Source organism: Cyprinodon tularosa, unplaced genomic scaffold, assembly GCF_016077235.1.
Source record: "Cyprinodon tularosa strain WSP-4 unplaced genomic scaffold, ASM1607723v1 ctg1255, whole genome shotgun sequence".
Taxonomy (NCBI): domain Eukaryota; kingdom Metazoa; phylum Chordata; class Actinopteri; order Cyprinodontiformes; family Cyprinodontidae; genus Cyprinodon; species Cyprinodon tularosa.
The window spans coordinates 32,338-52,293 of NW_024038065.1; the positions used below are offsets into that span (position 1 = coordinate 32,338).

Consider the following 19,956-nt stretch of genomic DNA (forward strand, 5'->3'; position numbering starts at 1 on the left):
TAACCACCCTGCACCTATGTATTTTCATTAAATACCAAGATGCGGTATTTCAGTTTTATGGTTAACTATTGGTTAATTATATATAATCTCTTTTTAAATGTCTGCAATGGAGTACATGCAAAACTCAAAACACCTGCATCAGGACATCAGTATGAAGTCATTTGAATTCATGGTCACTAGCAGTTCACTTCAGCACTTACAGTATTTGCCTTAGGCTTATTCCAGCAGACATTTGAACAGACATCAAACTGATATTTTTGTTGGATTCATTTGCATTTTTTATTTTAAATAAATTCCACTTGCTTTCCAACTTGACAATTTCAGATGTGTGTTGATGTCCACGTGAAGAGATGGAGGGGTGGGGAAACTTTTATGAAACCAGAACACTTTCATAAAGGTCTTTTGGCGAACTGTTTCCAGTCATCCCTCTGCTTCACACGATCAACATGGCTTCTGGGTGACAAGCAGCAGGTTAAAAACGATCATCAGCAAAGTGCGATTCCAGAGGAAGGCCACATGTTTGGAGACTCAGTAAAAACCAATCTGTGGCTGCCATCTGCTGGCAACCTGTAATCTAGACTTCTTTTTTTCAACATGAACAAAATAATTAATTTGATCACAAAATAAAATATAAACACTTTAAGGTATTTATACATTTATCTGACTAGAGAGGCTTGGATAGTTCACTTGCCTTATTTCTGAGTTTATGATTGTTAGATTATTTTCTCTATGTTTAAGCTAGCTGTGACCGTTGTGATGGTTGTTTCACGGGGAACACAATCACGTGTTTGTGGACTGCAGTTGCCCAAGTATCCTCTCCTGGTTGTGTTTACGGAAAAAGGCTTTACCAAACTCATACGAGCTGATCATGATCGCACAGGCTGGAGCCACTTTGATCACCCTTGGTAGGAAACCTGACGGGCAGAAAACACTCATTAAATTTAGGTTTTGATATCATGTTGCGTATGCAGACAGCCAGAATGAAGATGGATTCATATCAGAGACGTACAAACCTGCAAAAAGCCCACGAAAACCATCTTGTGTCACAATCTTCTTCATGATGCTGAAAGTGGATGAGGAGACCTGACCTGACACTGAAAAAAAGCAGGAAGCAATCATTAGATAAATGGTTTTAAGCTTCGAGTTAAAGGTTTGCTATCACTTAGTGTAGGTATGGATATCGTGTTATTAGGGAATATTAAAGGTGCTTTAAGCAGTGCTTCTTTGATGCAGATTGTACCTTAACCTATCCCAGGATCATCTTGGTTAAATTCCTTCACCTGAAAAAACTGATTCCTCTATGCTCCATCTTGCTCAAATGTTTTATTTATTTATTTTTTAAGTAAAGTACTTTAGTTTATTCTGATTTTCTGGACGGTAGAGTAGCAAAACTCCTAAATAAATATATTTAATATAAATATTGCAGGGCTCAACATAGAATGAGTACTTTTTCATTTTCATTAGAATAAAAAAACAAAACAAGTGGGAAAAGAACTGGTTTAAAGGATTAATGGAGTCTGTTTTTTAGAGCTATCAATCAGTGAGAGAGCCACACAAAGGTGGTTTCATCCCAGCCCATTAAGGTTTTGACTTGTGACCCTAATCACTGTCACATGTTAATGATCTGGCCCCTGGGTGTTTAAGCATGCCTGTCATGTGCTACTCATGCAACCCTAGAGGTGTATATAGAGCACCCAAACTGTCCCTTATTAATCAATAAATAAGGGTATAATTACAATTATTGACGTGTAGCTCCCCCAGCTCCACCTGCCGTCTTGTTTTGACCACATCAAATGGTAAAGTGACAATAGCTGCGATCTAAGAGCAACAACGAGAATCAGCTGATTTAATTTAAACATTTTTCCATCAATTCCAACGTGCCACTAGATGGTGGATCAGCGGTACTTACAGAACCTGACCCAGCTCCGGATACGAAAGTGATGGTGAACGTGGGCTCTCTGGTGTTGTACCTCTGGCACAGCCAGCCTTTGCCCCTCTCGTAGTTGTACCAGTACATGGCTGAGAAGGGCACGTCTCGGAGCAGGGTGGGCCCAAGACCCCTCCACAGAGAGAGCCAGCCTTCCGTCTGCACTGCAGAGCAGATGCAGTTGGTCAGCTCCCTGTACGACTGCTTCTGGGACTGCAGCTTGGTGCGGATCAGCTCCAGAGGGCTGATTACAGTCGCAGACCCCACTGAGACAGAGGGAAATTAAAGGTTACTATATTGTCTTCTTTTCTCTGGGGCCGTTAAAATCACAAAGAAGCATTCAGAGTAACGTTGATATCAGAAAAGAAGTTAGGTTCAAGGAAAATTTTTAATTAAAAAGAGATAAAGTTGATCATGATTGAATTACATTGTTATTTCACCCTGATTGCAATACTCACCTAAAGGCGGTTATTAAGCTGAGAATCAGATACATTGGATTATGGCAGAGAAACTTCTCATGTATAATGAGATCAGTGTGGGATTAGATTGATTCATCAAGCCGGTGTTAAAGGCCAAACTGTGCTGAAGCATGCCCTCAGACACCATTCAGGAAATTAACTACCACCCACTAATTACATATCATATTAAAAAAGCTAAAAAAAAAAAAAAACGCAGCTTCACACACCTAAGCTGAACATCTAGATTTTTTTTTTTTACTTTGAGTATTTCTAAAAGATAGATTTCAGCTGAGTATCTGATGGGACGGTGGTGAGCTCACCTCTAGCGATGGCTCCCGCTAACAGCGGAGCCTCCTGGGCTCGCTCTCCCATCCTCATCCTCAGCGCTGCACACAGCTGATCATAACACGTGAAATAGATCACTGTGGCTGGGACCGCCATCACACTGGAACCACAACAAAATACGGGAAGTTAAGATCTACCAATACCTTTTCCCTTCATCTCAGATGGGAAAAGGTCAAACCCCTCGAGATCAGAGTTTAAAAAGTCATATTTTAATCCTTTATAGGGCACTCAGAGAATTCTTTGAAAATCAAAATTCCAAGCCAATAGTGTTGTTGGAATCTAGTAGAAGACCTTATTACCTTTGTAACTTTCAAAAAGTATGAATATTTTGATGGCAAAAATGAATGTCAATGTAATAACAAGAAACGCCAACTTGCACGAATATATTAAGAAAAATAACAAAGAAATTCATGAAAAACATTTTTTTTTTTGGTACAACATAACCTTAGAGGCATTAAGGCTGATACTGGTACTTACATTCTTTTTGGTTTATAAACCTATATAATTATTAATTAGGCCTATTACCTTTTTAACTTTTCAATTTTTTTTGACTTGTTAACTTTTTTTCCCAGCTTGATTTCCAGTAGGTAATATATCATTCAAGGGCTCATCTAATTGGTTAAATGCCAAAATAAGACGCACAGCCATATAGCAGTATCTTTGCTGACAAGCTGGATATAGATCTTGTGCTTCTAGACCTCACTGAGGGAGGGGGGGACTCCATTTGTAAGGGGTATGCAAGTGATCAAAAACGTTAACTTGCCATATAAAGGGTTATAGAAAAATATGTTACACTAATTATGAGGAAAATGATAAAGCAGATAAGGCCTTTTTTACAAATATTACATCAATTATTAAAATTTGAAAGTTAAACAGCCACATTAAGGCCTTCATCATGGTGAACCAGCATTTACACCACAAAATCGGAGGCAACCAGACTTTTTCAGTTTTTCTGAGACGTTCTCACACCTATCCACGAGTTTTGTCAGAGTACAAGCAGAAATGGCGGACAGAGACTCCGGGATAAGAGCTGAAACATCTTCAGAAAAAACCGAGCCTCTGAATTAAGCCTGTTTGTGTTTGATGTGACATGGAGGACTGAGAATATGCATACACTGGCCACTAGCATTTAAGGTTCAGAAAACTAATGTTTTCCAGAAACTAGAAACTGAAGTTAAAGAACGAATAGGTGGATGGATGGATGAATCTGTTAGAAAATATTCTGAATATTTCCTGTTTACTTTCCCAATACTTACCGTAACCTGAAAAAAGAATCTTAAAGGCCACGAAAATTCCAAATTTCTCCAAAAGTTTGAGGAGTTAAAATACTCAGGAGCAGAATATGTATAAAAAAAAAAAAAAAAACATAGGAGAAATCATACTCACAGTGTCGGAGGCAGACCGCTCCATAAAGCTGTAATTCCCTCACAGCACACTATCTTATAGAAGGCATCCTGCAGAGAAGCAGAGTGAGAGGTTTTAAGACAAAATCAGGCTGTTTGTTCACAGCATGCACACAGAGACAAATTCAAACCAGAACATGGAGCTCACACTGAACTAAAAACATTTCTAAAGCATTTATTGTAACCAGTGTGCTTGTGTGAAAACTTACGAGCGTGCCCCTAAAGTGACCGGCAGCTTTGTACCAGCCCTTGCTGTTTTCGCACACACATATATGGTCCATAAGTCCATTGCAGTAGACAAAATATTTGCCTTTAAAAGTAGAAGTTTACAAATTCAAACACAAAATACACAGTAAAAGTAGTTTATTACTAAATATAAGACAATCTCAAAAATGTACCTTTGACCAAAGGATTTTTCTGTGCTTGCAGTCGCGTTTTCACCACATCCAAAGGAGTTACTGGAAAAAAAAGCAACTCAGGATGAACCACACAGATAATCAGGTTATCTTAGACCTATTAGTCTCCATGCAAAATGTAATGTATAAAATCCCTTTCTATATAAAAAATCCCTCTTTGTATCTTATTTGTGTCTTATATTATTATCTATATTGCTAGAAATATAATCCCAACTTTTCATCAATAAAACCTCAGTTGGACAATAATCTATGTCATATAACACACATTGTGTCAATGCAGCAGAAGTGTTTGTTAAAAACTAGATACAGCCTTACTGCTTCCAGAGGACTTAAGAGGATAAGCAGTGGCCTGGTGCATCTTATCCAATCACACTGATTAACTAATTATTAGTGGGTGTGATCTCCTCTAAAAAAGCAAAAACTTGCCAGATTTGGTTGGTTAATGTGGGGTTTAAGGTTTTGTTGTGCAGTTTAAAGTCCCAGAAGAAGGACAATAAGTGAGACCCAAAAGTAGCTCCTCATCCATCAGATTCTTTGACAAACGTATGCAATAAGTTATTTGAATTTTTCTGGTCATTGTAATAATAATGTTAAATGTGCATTACAGTCCACTATCCCAATTTTAAAATCACAGAGACCCTCAATTTTTTGTCCATATTACGTTTAACAAAAGTAAGCAATTACACATCTCACTCCAACTCTTTAGGTGGTGGCAACATTCTTAAAGTTGGTTTGCTGCCACACTGAAGGGAAGAGTGGGATGCAGCTAGCACACAAAATCATGCATGCAGGCAGAATCTAGCATTTCTTTTTCACACAAAGGTTACAGTTAAGTTCTGTAACAATGGATTTTTGACAAGCAAGCTTTCAAGGTCATGAAAAAACCTAAACCCTGGAGTAATTTACATCATTGTGGTTGGTGCAAAGAAACTTTGAAATAAAATCGCAATTGCAATATTGGTTTAAAATAATTGCAACTACATTATTGTCAGAATTGTTCAGCCATACTGTCCACTGAATGATCTGTGATATATCCATGTGATATCTGTATCTGTTCCAGACAAAAACTTGCTTTATTATTCTGCTAAGAAATATACTGTCTATAAATACATTTCTGTACTGTTAGGATAATTATCATTGAAGATGTGTGAGTTTATTACACCCTGGTATGGGCTGCCTGTTGCGCATCAGAACTGACATTTTAATCTAATTAGAACAGATCCTCCGTCAGGATATACAGTTATAATGTTAATTTTGTACTTGGCAAAGATTTTAAAATGGAATGAGAGTAGTGTCCTTCAGCTAAGAACAAAGTGTGATATTTTGATAGAATGTCTAATCATCTGCTAATGTGTCTGATGTAAAATAAGATGATGTAGCAGACTGGAGATGTATAAAATGCCTTTTTAACTATTAATCTGGGCCACTTCCTGATTGGTGAGCCAAGAGGTGAGCAGCTGCCTTCTGTATATTCTAAGCAATTTCTCTGATCTAAGTAAGATTACAATTTCTATCAAAATCTGTTGTCATGTCTCCTGGTTATTTAATACATAGAAGTTATGAAATGTAATTTTCTTTTCAAGAAAAAGATCTGGAAAGATAGAGCACCAGGGTGCATACATAGAGCCTATATATCATAGTACATGTTTTATTTTATATCATATATTCTTGTCTATTTCAAAGATTATTCCACCATTTATTAGTGCATTTAAATATATATATTTGTTGTTTTCTGCCTTGTTAGTTTTTATTTATAAGGAGATAATTTCCCTACTGATGTGTAAAGGCTTATTTATTGTATCTGCACTTTAAAATGTATGCCTCTAATGGTTGAAGATTGATACATTTTCACATCAGAGCAAAGAGGAATGGAGGTGATTAGCCTATTTTTAATCAAGGAAGGTGCCAATTACCGGTTAATCATGTTTTTCTTCTACCTACTGCATTCTTCACGTTTTGCCAGTTGGGTGCAAAGAATGACTCATCAAAAATAAAACCATGAACCATACGATTTAAAAGGAATAAACGCTTAAAATTAACTCTAGTCATATAATCTAGAGAAGCACCTGTAAGTAAATACCTAACAATAGCAGGTTTTACGTAAAGGGTAAGCTGCACTATTTAAGGCACCAAAGCAGGTGTTAGGAGATAAGTATCTGACTAAATAATCCATGTATAAACAGATGTTTAATATAATGGCAGGATTTCTCACCGAGTAGTGATGTAAGCAGGGCTCCGGAGCAGGAAGAAATCATCTGCTGGATTGGAGTAATGCCTTCCATGGCAGGAGAGGCAACACTTTGACGACTCATTTTGTCTTTTCAAAAAAATAAAATAAAAAAGGGATATACAAAGTTTATACGCATTTATGCATATCCGACACTGCTTGCTATAACGACTTTATTACTATGTTATTAAACGACCATCGTAGCCATTATATGGAGAGGTCTTTGGCTAACCGTAGTTAGCCGCTTGCCTTACTTAACCACCTACCTTTTAAAACACAAAACCACAAACGACGTCTTCAATGAAGTCAATCATGGTCCCGTTTAGGGGTTTTATCTTCAAATAACACGATAGTGAATCCTGTCCTAAAGGCTATAATAGAAAGCCATAAATGAAACACGTGTGTAGGATCAGGGGGTCATAACCCAAAACTAGCAAGTGTGTTTACACCGCAAACGGTACAAGATGACATAACAAAGCGGCACGGACCGGCAGATTCAACATATTATTTTTCATTATTTAATCATATAAAAATAATATTAGAAAATGTTTAATTTGGGTTGAAATTTGAAAAACAGGACTTTATCCGATTTATTTTTTTAAAATTCCATCTTATGTAGCGAACTGCGAAGAAACAGCACATTTAAGCAAAAGGAATGAGTTTACGTAAGTTTGGGGTTGCCAGGTTATAGGAGTTTCGATGAAATGACACAAGGAGAAATATAGATTGCTGTATGGATCAAACACTCTGGTAAGCTATTTTGTTTTCAAACAAATTCCTACTATTGACATTCCTGTTTTATATTGTTCTTATCATATTGCTTTAGTAATGGGATAAAGAGAACCATATTTTGTGACCGGAAACTAAGAGACCTGGCAACCCTGAGTTGACACACCGGATTTAAAAGCGGGAACCGACCGTTGGGAGGAACGTGAAGATAAAAGTATATAGTTGATAGTTTTGATGCAGAAAGTCACCGGGCACTCAAATTTCCTCAATTAAACAAAGAAAGAAAGTCTAGTTAGTTCAGCTATTTAACTTTTTATAATAACAATAACAACACATATCGTGTAGAGCACTTGTACAGCCTCCACCGAGTTTGGATTAGAAACCCGGATACATTAGATTTAAATGGTGGGCATGTCGTTGTAACCTTTATATAAATATGATTCTAAATTAGTTTTTTTTTTCTTCTGTTTTTGTTTGTTGAAAACTCCCAAGTCCGTCATACACACTGAGCTGAGGACTGTGTGGGTTAAGAAGGACACGGTCTTCTTTTGTTTTTCTCTGTGAGAAAAAAAAAAAATGAAACCGAAACAGGGTCAGAATCATCATCAGAGTCCTGGACCCAACTGGCAAGGTACAGTCTTGTTTGTTGTTTTTTGCAATATTTTTTAGCTATTTTTAGGTTTTCCAGTATAGATTCCACAGTTGTTTTTTTTTTTTTTTTTTTTTTTTTTTACACAAAATACAAATTGACATTTACACATTCAATACGCCTGCTATGGCTTAAAATTATGGCAACTCAGGGAATTAAAAAATATAACTTAAAATAACAACTGAGTTCAGCCAAAACAAGATAGAATTTCCTAAGCAAATTCATATTGAACTTTTAACTTTGCAACAAATACTCGTTTGCAAGCCTTTCTTACACTGTGTACAGCAGTCTTGATCGTTTTATTTGGGCATATTTGTAAGTTTTCTCGACTCTGACTGCTTTTATAACTATTCATTTGTCTGCTGATATTTAAAGTAACATTTCATGGCTTTAGCTGGTAAGTTATGCTGTATCAGCTGCTACAGTTATTTAACTTAAACCATATGTTTAACAAACGAACACTTATGCTATTAAAAATTAAATGAAAAAGGTAAATAAGTAAAAAAAAAAAAACATAAATTTTTTGGTGGTTTCATCAGTTTTTTAAAATATCTTTAAGCAGAGCAGCAGCAGTTCAGCCTTTTGCTGGTAAATCATTTATTTATTACATACATTTCCTGATGTTGCTGTTTTTAGTTATTATTTTACATAGATTTATGGAAATATACATTAAAATCTACTAATTTTATTAGGTTTGAATTATGTATACAACAGAATACTTATAGTTTGCCGGCTTTAGTTTTAAATAAACAGTTCTTTAATAGGTGGTGGGGGAAGTTGGTTTCAGCAAGGGCTGAAACAATTAATTATGTTAATGAGATTAATCGTGATTAACTAATTATTCAAATAATCATCAACTAATTTAGTAATCGATTAATCTTTAAATGGAGTACAGAGACTGTAAAATACACCTTTAGCTGACATTGCGACCCACTTAGTGCAGTGCAGCAAGTTATCAAAATAGTAAAAAAGTATTTTAATATTTTGCATTTAAGAAAAAAAAATGTTGTCTGTCAATATGTTCTCTCCAGAACTCCACTAGTGGAAAAGACTTAGTTTCACCTGGTTTAATTTCGTAAAAATTCTTGCTTAAGAAACCTTTGGCTATCTGATTATTGATTAATCAAAAAAATATTCGACAGATTAGTCGATTTGAAAAATAATGCAAAAATAGTTGCAGCCCTAGCTTCAACAAAATTCATGACTATTTTCCAGGTTACGTTAGTTTAAAGTTGATATTTTTATGTCTTTTTTTTTTTTTTTCAAAATGACAAAATGGCACCTTCTAGATGGCAATCTGTGCATTAAATCTTATGAGTGAGGAGAAGTGGTTCTTTTGTTTTTGAAATGTCACCACCACAAAACCTTTTAACAGTTTTTAAATGTTTTACTTTAGGAAAGGCTGTGGATGAGAAGACCTCAGTGAGCAAGGCAAAGCAAACTTCTAAAGTATCATCTTCAGCACATGTCAAACCTTTTGCTGGGAAAGTGTTTTACCTCGATCTACAATCCTCCAAAACAGCAGAGACACTGGAGAGAGACATCAAGCATCTGGGTGGGGTAAGAAAACTCACTTATTTTTGTGTTTGAACGGTCTGTGAGTTCTCTTGTACAAGACTTCCTTCTGAATATCCTCCTGCTTTTCTCCATTACCAAATATCTCTCTGCCCATCAGTGTTGTTTTTGAAAACCATCTTAGATTTACCGGTAGTCTTAGTCTTCAGGATGAAAACTTTATTATTCTTAGTCGCATTTTTATCATAATGATATGTGATAGTTTTAGTTGAATAAAACTTGAAAAGGTTTGAGTCTAGTTTTAGTCAGTTTTATGTTACAAAAAAAGTGACTTTTACAATTTCAAATAACAGATTCTTCAGACTGACAGCCCTTTCCAAGATACTACAATTGCTGGATATAGAATGCTTCTGTACAGTTCATTATTGCTCTAGGCCAGAAAACTTTTATTTATAGAATTCAAATAAACTTTTTTATGAATTGAATGCCCTACTTTATACAAAAGAGTTTCACAAAAGTTTTGAAAGTAGGAGATTTAGTTCAACACATCATATTGATTAATATATCAGACAGACAAGCTAACAAAATGTACAAAAAAGGAATGGTTTTATACATACAATGTTTCCATCCCGATGCAAATACTCCCTAATCTACTATGAATTATGCATTACACACAGATCAATAAAATCTTCATTACTCCAAACAAGCAAAGAAAAAAAAAAATTCCTCTTTCTACTTTGGCAATTTTGGCTTTATTTCTGAGAATTTGCCCCTTGGTTAACACTACTCAGGGGTCAAATTTGATTTAAATTTACAGGGTTTTGATATAAAAAAGAAAATACAGAGAGAACCTTCATAATTACCTTGTAATGCCATGCCAATCCAGACCTAAATTGAATGAAGATGCTAACTAAAATGTTGAAATATTTAAAGGAAACAGAGAAAATGATTTAATATCAATTCATGGAAATATTTACATAATATTTAACTATATAGAAACAAGAACAATGAGAGAGAAATGTTCAAAGATCTATGCACCATTTCATCTGGCTTTTTATCCAAAAATAAACAGTATGCAATGAAATATTTTCTTTGGATAGAATTTAGGGATTCATTTGGTAGAAATTGAAGGACGTTTAGCATCACCTCTTGTGAGCTGGAAGCAATAAAATCTTGATAGTTAGACAAAGGGATTTTTTACACTTGTCAGAGGATGATCAGCCACATAGTTTATTAAGTAGCGACAGCAGGAAGAGCACTGAACCATCAGTGTGGAGCATAAAGTACTGAGACTCACACACGCCAAGACGCATTTCATCACAAGCACAGCTGGAAGACCAGTTTGTCAGAGTTTAGTGCGCAGCTCTGTCAGACACCTGGACCATTCTGGATTATTTAAACCCATGCCGATGCTGCCATGATCCATCTTTGGTCATGCAGAATAAGAACCTGCATGGCAGGTGGGCTGCATGTTCAAACAGGACACAGCAGCACGGCTGATACTGCTTTGCAGATTGTAGCACAGTGATGCTTTTTAAATGTCTGACCAACTACCCGCTAATTTTTATTTAGTCTCGTCTCGTTGACTGAAACTCTCACCCATTACTATCAAGTTTTCGTCAACAAAGATCCATCTTTAGCTCATCGGTTTTCATTATCATCATGAAAAAAAGGAGCGTCAACAAAATAATTTCGTCATCCTCATGGTTGACGAAAGCAACACTGCTGCCCACAACAATAACTGAATTTTTCAGAGAGTCTGTCTTGCTTTCTCTACCACACTGAACACACTGGCTTATTAGATTAGTTAACACTAATAACTGAATATTCATTAATTTAGATCTGACTTATTATTTTTACACTGCATAATCAATTGCTATTACCAACCCACTGCACTGGATAACAAGCTTATGATATAGCATTTCATGGATTATTAAGTAGGTAATGTACAATATTGGATAATGCCAATGTGGTTGGGGATGAAGATACAGAACACCAGCTGAAGCCTCTGACAGGCAAGCTGACAAAGCCCATCTGTTGCAAAGAAAAACTGAAGGAACTAAACCATCCTTTATCGAATCAGCCGGTTTGGCAGAGCCAAATAAAATTGTCGAGCTGTTCTGGCATGCATGTCAGTGGCAGAAGCTTTGCTAAAATGGCTCTGATAACCATCCTACTGAAAGGTAGTATTTACTAATGTGTTGTAGCGGCCTACCACAGTCTTGTCTGGACCTACCACAGCCTCTTATGAATCGAAGATGTAAAAAAAAAAATTCAAATAAATATATATAAATATTAAATAATACAAAAATTTCATTTCTTTGGTCTTTTACCAAAAAGCAGACATTTGTGTTTTGTTTTGACCTATAAGTGATCTCTTGGAATTTTGCTTTGTAAATGTTTTTAAAATGAGGTGCACAATCAGAGATTTAGATGTGAATTATGAAGCAGCAGAAATATTTACAAACTGATAACCTTGGTCTGCCTTAAACTGTTCGAATCATTTTATTCTCTGTATTGTTGTGGCTTTTTTTAGATGTTAACAATCTCTGCCCTGAAGTTTTATTCCATCTCTCTGTTCTGTTCATTTAGACTGTGGAGAAGTTCTTCAGTAAGGAAATCAAGTATCTGGTATCCAACAAGCGGGAGGCAAAGCATGTGCACTGCCTCAGACAGGACTCCCCTGTCCCCAGTCCCGACTCTGGACTGAGTTCCCCACACCCCCATTCCAACCGACAGCCTTCTTCAAACAATGTGGACAATGTTAAAAGCAGACCTCAGGGTTCAGTGGATACAGTAAGTCTATATTGGTGTTTTATTATCCATTACACATTGCTTCAGATGTTTAACATTTTTGGATACATTACATTATTAACTTTGTTTCCGTCATAGGTGATCAAGAGTCGAGGGAAATCTCTGGTGGAAAGAGTCGTGACAGGGCAGGTTTGTTAATGCAACACTGATATTTACCATCATTTACAGATTTTTATATGTAGATATTTTTTCTGGACTGACTTTTTCTGCTGTTTTGGTCTTTTAGGGAAGGGTACAAATGGACAGAATCCTGTCAAATGCGCTGGAGTGGGGTGTCAAAATCCTCTACTTGGATGGTTGGTTGTTTTAGCTTACGCTGGTGAAAACATGATTAAAATATAATGTTATGTCTTGACTCTTTTATGGTTGTTTTTTCATTTTTTCTTGTCTGTTATGTCACTTTCAGATGTATTGGTTTATATTCAGAAGAAAAAGAAAATTTTCAGGAGCCATGTCTCAAAAACTGCTGCTGATAAATTACAAGTGAGTTTAAAAATGTCAGAATAAAAAAGAAACTATGGGAAGTTTTTATTTTTTTTTATTTGAAATACACTTGGTCAACATTATTAATTCCCATATTATTTTTTTTAATCTATTCTAATAGGTGAAAGTTGAAGCTTCAGCAAAGGTTTTTCAGAAATCAAAAGGTAAATATCTGTAGTTTCAAACAGCTTTCATTTATATTTAGATGTCAGATTACTTTTGTTGCCTGCATGCTCAATGTTGTGATGTCATTTGCAGCGGGGCGGATCGCTAAACCTTTTATTAAGGTTGAGGATTCAAGCAGGTATACAAACATTCAAAGGTGCATAACATGCATTGCCTCTCTTAAAAAGTGTTTACATATAAACAGTACTTTTCTTTTATCAGACATTATCGACCGATCTACACCACAATGCCACACCTTCCTGAGTTTTACCTGACGACAGCAGCTCCCTACAGTCCGTTCTGTGTAGAGGGGAAACATCCCTCTGGAATCAAACAGCATGGACACAGGTATTCTATTGTGCCTTGGAGTTATGCCAAAAATAGTTTTATTGTGACTTTTGTTACACCTTTGCATATGCCCAAAGGGAGCCTTGATTTCCCTTCATTTTCCTAAGTGCTCTGTGATCCTGATGTGCATATCAGTTTGATACATGCAAGTCAGACTAATTTTTGACAAACTCTCCTCGGCCAGACAATAATGGGTTTCAAAGCACAGCGGTTTGTGTGTGTCCTGCCTGTTAGCATCAGCTTTCTGCTATGCTTTCTCTGCACTTGTGACTTGATAAACTGTAAACAAACTGCAGCACCAGCAAAGTATGAAGAATGCTTCTGCCCAGATTTCTTATTCCTTATCTTCCAGCAAAATGTCTTTGATTTATTCCAAAGTTATGCCTATACTATATCTAAAATGTTATCTTAAATTAGAGTTTTAGATATAGACCCAGATGAAAAGTTTTTTTTTTTTTATCAGAATTCCTCTATTTTGTCAAATAAGATTTATTTTTTATTTTATTTTTGCAAATTTTAGTTAGTCAATTTCATTTTATATTTATATATTTTGTTTACTTTCTTTAAATTAGGTCCTACATTTTTGTGGTGTTTGGTAATCTTGGTGACTATGAAACCTGTGGTATTAGTACATAGTAGGATATTCAAAAATTGGGGCCTTATAAGAGCAAAACTGGTATAATCATTGAAGGTTAGTTTTTGTTGAGCTGGGGATAAATAACTTCTAAATTTTTCTGTGTCTTCCTCTCAGCAAACAAACTATGTAAGTGTTGCATCAACCAGAGTAACAGTTTAGCCAGAAAGCTCACTCTGACACATTTCATTTCATTATACAAATAAAAGTCTTTGATCATGTAAACAAAAGTTAACATCTGTAAACATTACTTATGAGTCAACTGAATAAGATTGAAACAGGCTTTAGATTTAACAAAATACGTCTCAAATGGCTAGTATCAGAACTATACTATGAACAGCTATTTAAATCTTATTTTTGTCTCTTACAGGAGAGTGAAAGCTGCAGCTGCTGAGGAAAAAGGCCGAAAAAAGAACAGAGAGAAGAAGCGAGGCGGTTACTGCGAGTGCTGCTTAGTCAAATATGACCAGCTCAACATGGTATGATTGCAAAAGAGATGGAAGCATGACAGCATTTTATTTGGATATTCTGTGACATCTGTTGTAATTCAAAAATAGAAATGTTTTTTTTAAACACATTGCTCACTCTCTGACTAAAAATCACTCACTACATACTACTGTAGGTGACCCGTACTGGATTTTCTGGGCTAGAAGCCACTACTTTTTCCCCACGCTTTAAACCATGCGGCTTATGCAAAGGTGCAGCTTTTTTGTGGATTTTTCTTCAACTGCCAGGGGGCGTATGCCAAAGTTTGAAATCAAAGAAGAAAGCGTTAACTTTCCTTTAGCACAACCACATGCTAGCAGCAGGCAACAAGGAGAACAAATGTCCCGAATTCACACAGCGGTTACAGCTATCCTTGTTGTTTGTTAACATTTACTGCATTGCAGCTTTTCAAATAATGTCCTATGATATAGCTTTCTGAAGTGGCAGTTTTCTGAGGAAATTACCCTTTTGTTATCTGATCTCTTGACATTTATTTGCCACATTAAAGGTGTTGAACCACGGAAGAGTCTGTGCGCAACTCCTTCAGAGCTGAACTAAAGACATGACAAAGCACTATCAATCACGACAGTACTCGCAGTATGATGTTCTGATCTAGACGGCATTTAACTCAATAAATTAAAGCCTGCAAAATAGCTGTGAAGTTCTTCGCATATCATTAACCAAACGGAGACAAACTGTTGGAAATTACACACAATGTTTTTGAATAATCCCTGAGAAACAGTCTAGCATGTTTTGAGAATCATTATTTTTATTCCAAACACTCCCTAATAGAATAAACAACCCCTCTCCCTTAGACACCTTGTAGCTTTCCAGCACTAAGGCCTGAATGAATGAATGAAACTCAGCACTCACATATCAATATAGGTTAAAGGAAATTAGTAGAAGATATATATTTTTTCCCACTTCAGACTATATATACTTTGGAGTCTCCCAGATGTGAGTTGACTCAGCTTAATTACAGAGACTACTTGATTTTTAATTTTTTTTGGTGAATGCCCTACTCTGGACCAAGAAGACATCAGCCAGACCTAATTTTCCCAAATCCGTTTGAGACATCTTAACATTATTGCTGATTTGAGAGTCAACTGACCCTAGGAAAGCAATGGCATTAGCTTATGTTCTGGATAAGTCTGCCTGACTCTTTGAGCTCTTACACCAGTGATAGTGACACCCTGTGAAGTCCTCGTGTTTTTAACTACTTTAAAGTCCACAAGGTTACAGCTATTCTTGTTGTTGTTAACATTTTCTGCATTGCAGCTTTTTAAATATTGTGCTTTGATATAAGTTTCTGAAATGACAGTTTTCTTGAGAAATGACCCTTCTGTGATCTGCTCTCTTGTGACTCACTGCTAATTATCATGTTATCAAGTATTCTTCCCCATGACTATTGACCAAAATGACATCCTGTACCCTAAACTATCATTTTAATTTTCAGAGGAACTGCTTTGATGGTTTTCATTTGTGTTTAGTCATGCATTATAAATCATATAAATATTATAACCTGTTTTATTACTCTTATTGATTGTGGATTATTATAATATGGAACATGATATATTAAAAAACATGTATAAGTGCTCCTTTTGTCCCAAGTGCTAAACATATTACTCACTGTTTGCTATGTTGATTAATTATTAGTTTACCTAGAAGCAGGTTTTGTCTGCATTTTGTTTGTTGTGTGGAGTTAGTCTCTGTATACCCCGATGTCTTCACTAATTGACTCTAGTCATTAAATCAGCACTGAATAATTTAACTGAGTGATTTTTGTATAGCATCTGCAGAGTGAACGTCACAAGGCTTTCTCCAGGAGTGATGAGTACATGGTGGTGGACCAACTGGTTTCTGCTTTGCACTTCAGTTTCCTTCCCATCAAGGCTAAAGCCTCAAGGTAATTTATTCCTTTTCAGTCACAGCATAAAAAGGAAACTGATCAGTTTTTTGTTTTGTTTCCACTCAGTTAATTTCTGCTTTTTCTCTATAGGCCAAAGTGCAGTGTATCCTCTGTTCTTTTGGTACCTGAACCATGTGGGGAAGCTGGCCCAATTCTTCAAGGAGATGACAGTCCCTCACAAACCATTAAGGCAGAGGAGGATTTGATTGGAGATGCATCTGCAGAATCATATTTGGGAAACATGTGTGTACAAGGAAAGAAAAGGAACTGCTACACTTACTCGGACAGCTCCAAGCACAGGTTTCTGGTTTGCAGACGGACAACTAGACGGAAGCTTTCAACTCCAAAACCTGAGCGGATCACGAGTCCTCAACTGAATTCAGAAAACACTCAATTAGATGGGGAATTTGTTGCCTCCTCTCCTTCCAAGGAAGACTGTGTTAGTTTTGTCGGCAAAATTCCTCACAAAGACACAAACAGCTCAGTTTCTTACTTGCTAGGTACAAACTTTCGAAGTGAGGCATCAGCGAGCAACTTCAGTGCAGTGACACATGGACCTGAGGATACAAACAAGGATGCTGTTCTGTCTGAGTCTGTCCAGGAACTGAAAACATTCTCACAGACTGAAAACATTTTCTCTGAAAAGGAAGAAGAAATCCCTTATGTGCCAATAGTGTCTACACTGCAAAAAATTGAGAGAAAGATCAAAGTTTATAAGCACAAAAGACGGAAAGTGGACACAAACCTTGAGTCTGTAGAGCAAGGACCTGAGAACTCGCTACTGAAACTTTGGGAAATTTTCCAGTCTAGCGACGACATGGATGAGGAGTTTCTTGGCTTCATTGACTAGATGAATCCACAAACTAAATGGAAGAACTGGTTTGTCTTGAGTTGTGAAAAAGAACTATTAATTCAATCTATTGAGACGTGTGGTTTAGAAATGCACTGTAATCCCTAAAGTGACTTAAAAAGTTTTATTTAATGCCAAGATAATTGGAAAAAGAACCGTCACTAAAATGTGATATTAAGAGACTTTAAAGACTAAAAATAAAAAAAGTAAAAACCTTTACTGAACTTTTGACAAAACCTTTTTTTCAAGAGATCAGTTAACCCCCCCAAAAAAGGAAACCTAAGCACAAATGTTTCACCATTATTTAAAAAAAAAACTTTGCATGTATGTCTTTAATGGGTTAAAAGCCTAAAAATCAATTTTTTTGTATAGTAAAAAATTTAAAATTCTATCCCATTTCACTTTCTTTTTATTTCAATTTTTGTGTTTCTGAGGTTGAAAACTGCCAGATTGTTTATTGCTTTGACTTTAAGATGTGTTTTATGAAAACTTTAGTTTTGATATTTTAATTACCGTAGTATTACCGTATTTTCATGACCATAAGGCGCACCGTACTAAAAGGCGCAGTCTCAGTTATGTGTGCCATTCCTGTATTTAACACACACATAAGGCGCACCGGACTATAGGGCGCGTTTTTTATATACCGGTACATGTCCTCTACTACCTTTAAATACCTCTACTGCGTATTTAAAAATACAGCGGGGGCAAAACTGAGTATGACTGTGCTTTATTCATGTATTTATTACAAAGTATTAATCAAACCTGGCAGCTGGCCGCGAGACAGACACATCGCAGATGACACAGCGCTGTGGTCACTCCTAAATTAACTTAAAATCCTGAAACCTGCCGACGGAATATGTTCGCTTTTATTGCCGGTATCCTGGTGCCTGCAGTTTAAATTATTTAGATGAAAAACACCTGCCAGCCGCCGCGGTGAACCCGGAGGCTGCCCAGCCTAGAGGCTGCTGATGAAGGGATTTCTACTGTCGGTGCACCGCTGGTATGTGGGGGTCTGAGCGCCTCCGACAGAAATAGATAATCTGGATGAACTGACTGCAATTATGAAGTTTTCAGGTGGACTTTCTCACTTAAAAACATATTAAAACTACTTTATTCCCACTGATCACAGCAAATATAGCTGCAAGATTAAGATTATTTAGATGAAAAAACACCTGCCAGCCATCGCGGTGAAGAGGAGGAGACGCGCCCAGAGGCTGCTGTTGAATTAAGTTTTCAGGTAGAAAAATAGAGCGGGAGCAAAACTGAGTATGATTGTGCTTTATTCATGTATTTATTACAAAGTATTAATCAAACCCATCAAAGTCATCATCCTCTGTTTCTGAATTAAACAGCTGCGCTAAATCAGACATGCCAATTTCCCCTTCTTCGCTGTCAGTCACTTTCCGTGCAGCGCGGCTCCTCAGAAATAATGCCGGCTTTTGCAAAAGCTTGAAGAACAGAGCCAGCAGACACGTTAGTCCAAGCATCAACAATCCATCCGCAAACGGTGGCGTAACTCGCCCGGCGCTGCCTTCCACGTATCCTGAAACTGTGGTCTCTGTCGGCCATCCATCGCTCCCACGCCGCTCGCAGCCTTACTTTGAACGGGCGCTTCACACCGATGTTGGGCGGTTGAAGTTCCTTTGTCAGATCTCCCAGGATAACGGCGAGCACAGCGTTCATTGATTCACCTTTTTTTTTCACATCGGCTGTGAGATGGGCACGCAGCGATGGTGATGCGTGGAAAAAAACACCTGGTCTCCTCACATAGGCTACACCTCCCTCAGCCACGCTTTCATCATCTCCTCATCTATCCAGCCTTTTTCATTTAATATCATATGTCATCAGAGCGCTGTGTCTGTCTCGCTGTCAGCTCCCAGATCAGCTCCTCTGATTGGTTGATGCGGCGCGTCCAGCAGCAAAACTTCAATTTTTCCATCTCGAGCAGCAGCGCGTTGGCGGTGCGTCAGATGCTTAAACGATCCCGACGTGCTGCACCTGCGGCTCAAAACGCGCTGCAGGACCTTTTGCTGCACCTATACGCGCGTCAACCATTGACTTTGCATGTAAACTCGCTGCTTGTGCTGCACCTGCTGGGTCCGGTTCACACCGATGTCCAGCGGTTGAACAGCGAGCACAGGGTTAATTTGTTTCCCCATGTTTTTCACATCAGCTGTGAGATGGGCACGCATGGAGTCACAGATTAATGGTGATGAGTGGAAAAAAAACACCTGGTCTCCTTACATTCAGCCACTCTTTCATCATCTCCTCAATGAGGTGGTCTCAAAAGTCGCAGTTACAACACACATAGGGCGCACAGCACCATAGGGCGCACCGCACATTTTGAGGGGAAAAAAAAGACGTTTAAGTGTGCCTTATAGTCGTGAAAATACGGTATTTATTTCTGATTTTGATATACATTTTCTGTGAACCTGATGTGGAAATTAAAGAACGTTTTCAAAGCTTATTTTTTACCATGACGTCTTTTTACGGTGTCATTTAACATTAGTTTAAGACTAGCTCTAAATTGTTAGTAAAACAAACTGATTTTGTAAACACAAACTTTAGAAATCAAAAGCTAACAAGAGTTAGTTAATT

At 37.0% G+C, this 19,956-nt stretch overlaps 2 protein-coding genes across 2 annotated transcripts; one reads left to right on the forward strand and one right to left on the reverse strand.

Annotated features, from left to right (window-relative positions):
- Nucleotides 1–254: 254 nt before the first annotated feature.
- On the reverse strand, nt 255–7,256 carry slc25a40 (solute carrier family 25 member 40). The gene is made up of 10 exons (XM_038276596.1): nt 7,043–7,256; nt 6,762–6,866; nt 4,532–4,591; nt 4,343–4,443; nt 4,117–4,184; nt 2,706–2,830; nt 1,910–2,193; nt 1,737–1,818; nt 1,014–1,094; nt 255–914 (listed from the first exon to the last, which is right to left on the reverse strand). The coding sequence occupies exons 2-10, from the start codon at nt 6,859–6,861 to the stop codon at nt 781–783; spliced, it is 1,035 nt and encodes a 344-aa protein (XP_038132524.1). The 5' UTR covers nt 6,862–6,866; nt 7,043–7,256; the 3' UTR covers nt 255–780.
- Nucleotides 7,257–7,431: 175 nt separating this feature from the next.
- On the forward strand, nt 7,432–17,367 carry dbf4 (DBF4 zinc finger). The gene is made up of 13 exons (XM_038276600.1): nt 7,432–7,441; nt 8,071–8,136; nt 9,551–9,714; nt 12,262–12,465; nt 12,562–12,612; nt 12,710–12,779; nt 12,890–12,966; nt 13,088–13,130; nt 13,225–13,270; nt 13,354–13,479; nt 14,484–14,592; nt 16,390–16,505; nt 16,599–17,367. The coding sequence occupies exons 1-13, from the start codon at nt 7,432–7,434 to the stop codon at nt 17,356–17,358; spliced, it is 1,842 nt and encodes a 613-aa protein (XP_038132528.1). The 3' UTR covers nt 17,359–17,367.
- Nucleotides 17,368–19,956: the final 2,589 nt, after the last annotated feature.

What these genes read in the sequence shown, in the direction of transcription:
- slc25a40 (XM_038276596.1), bottom strand. Translation starts at nt 6,861, where the DNA reads ATGAGTCGTCAAAGTGTTGCCTCTCCTGCCATGGAAGGCATTACTCCA. An exon ending in AGCGGTCTGCCTCCGACACT is followed by an intron (nt 2,831 to 4,116) that starts GTGAGTATGATT and finishes TTGTGGTTCCAG; the next exon opens with TGTGATGGCGGTCCCAGCCA. An exon ending in TTTTCGTGGGCTTTTTGCAG is followed by an intron (nt 915 to 1,013) that starts GTTTGTACGTCT and finishes TCTGCCCGTCAG; the next exon opens with GTTTCCTACCAAGGGTGATC.
- dbf4 (XM_038276600.1), top strand. An exon ending in CTGCTGCTGATAAATTACAA is followed by an intron (nt 12,967 to 13,087) that starts GTGAGTTTAAAA and finishes CTATTCTAATAG; the next exon opens with GTGAAAGTTGAAGCTTCAGC. An exon ending in AATATGACCAGCTCAACATG is followed by an intron (nt 14,593 to 16,389) that starts GTATGATTGCAA and finishes ATTTTTGTATAG; the next exon opens with CATCTGCAGAGTGAACGTCA.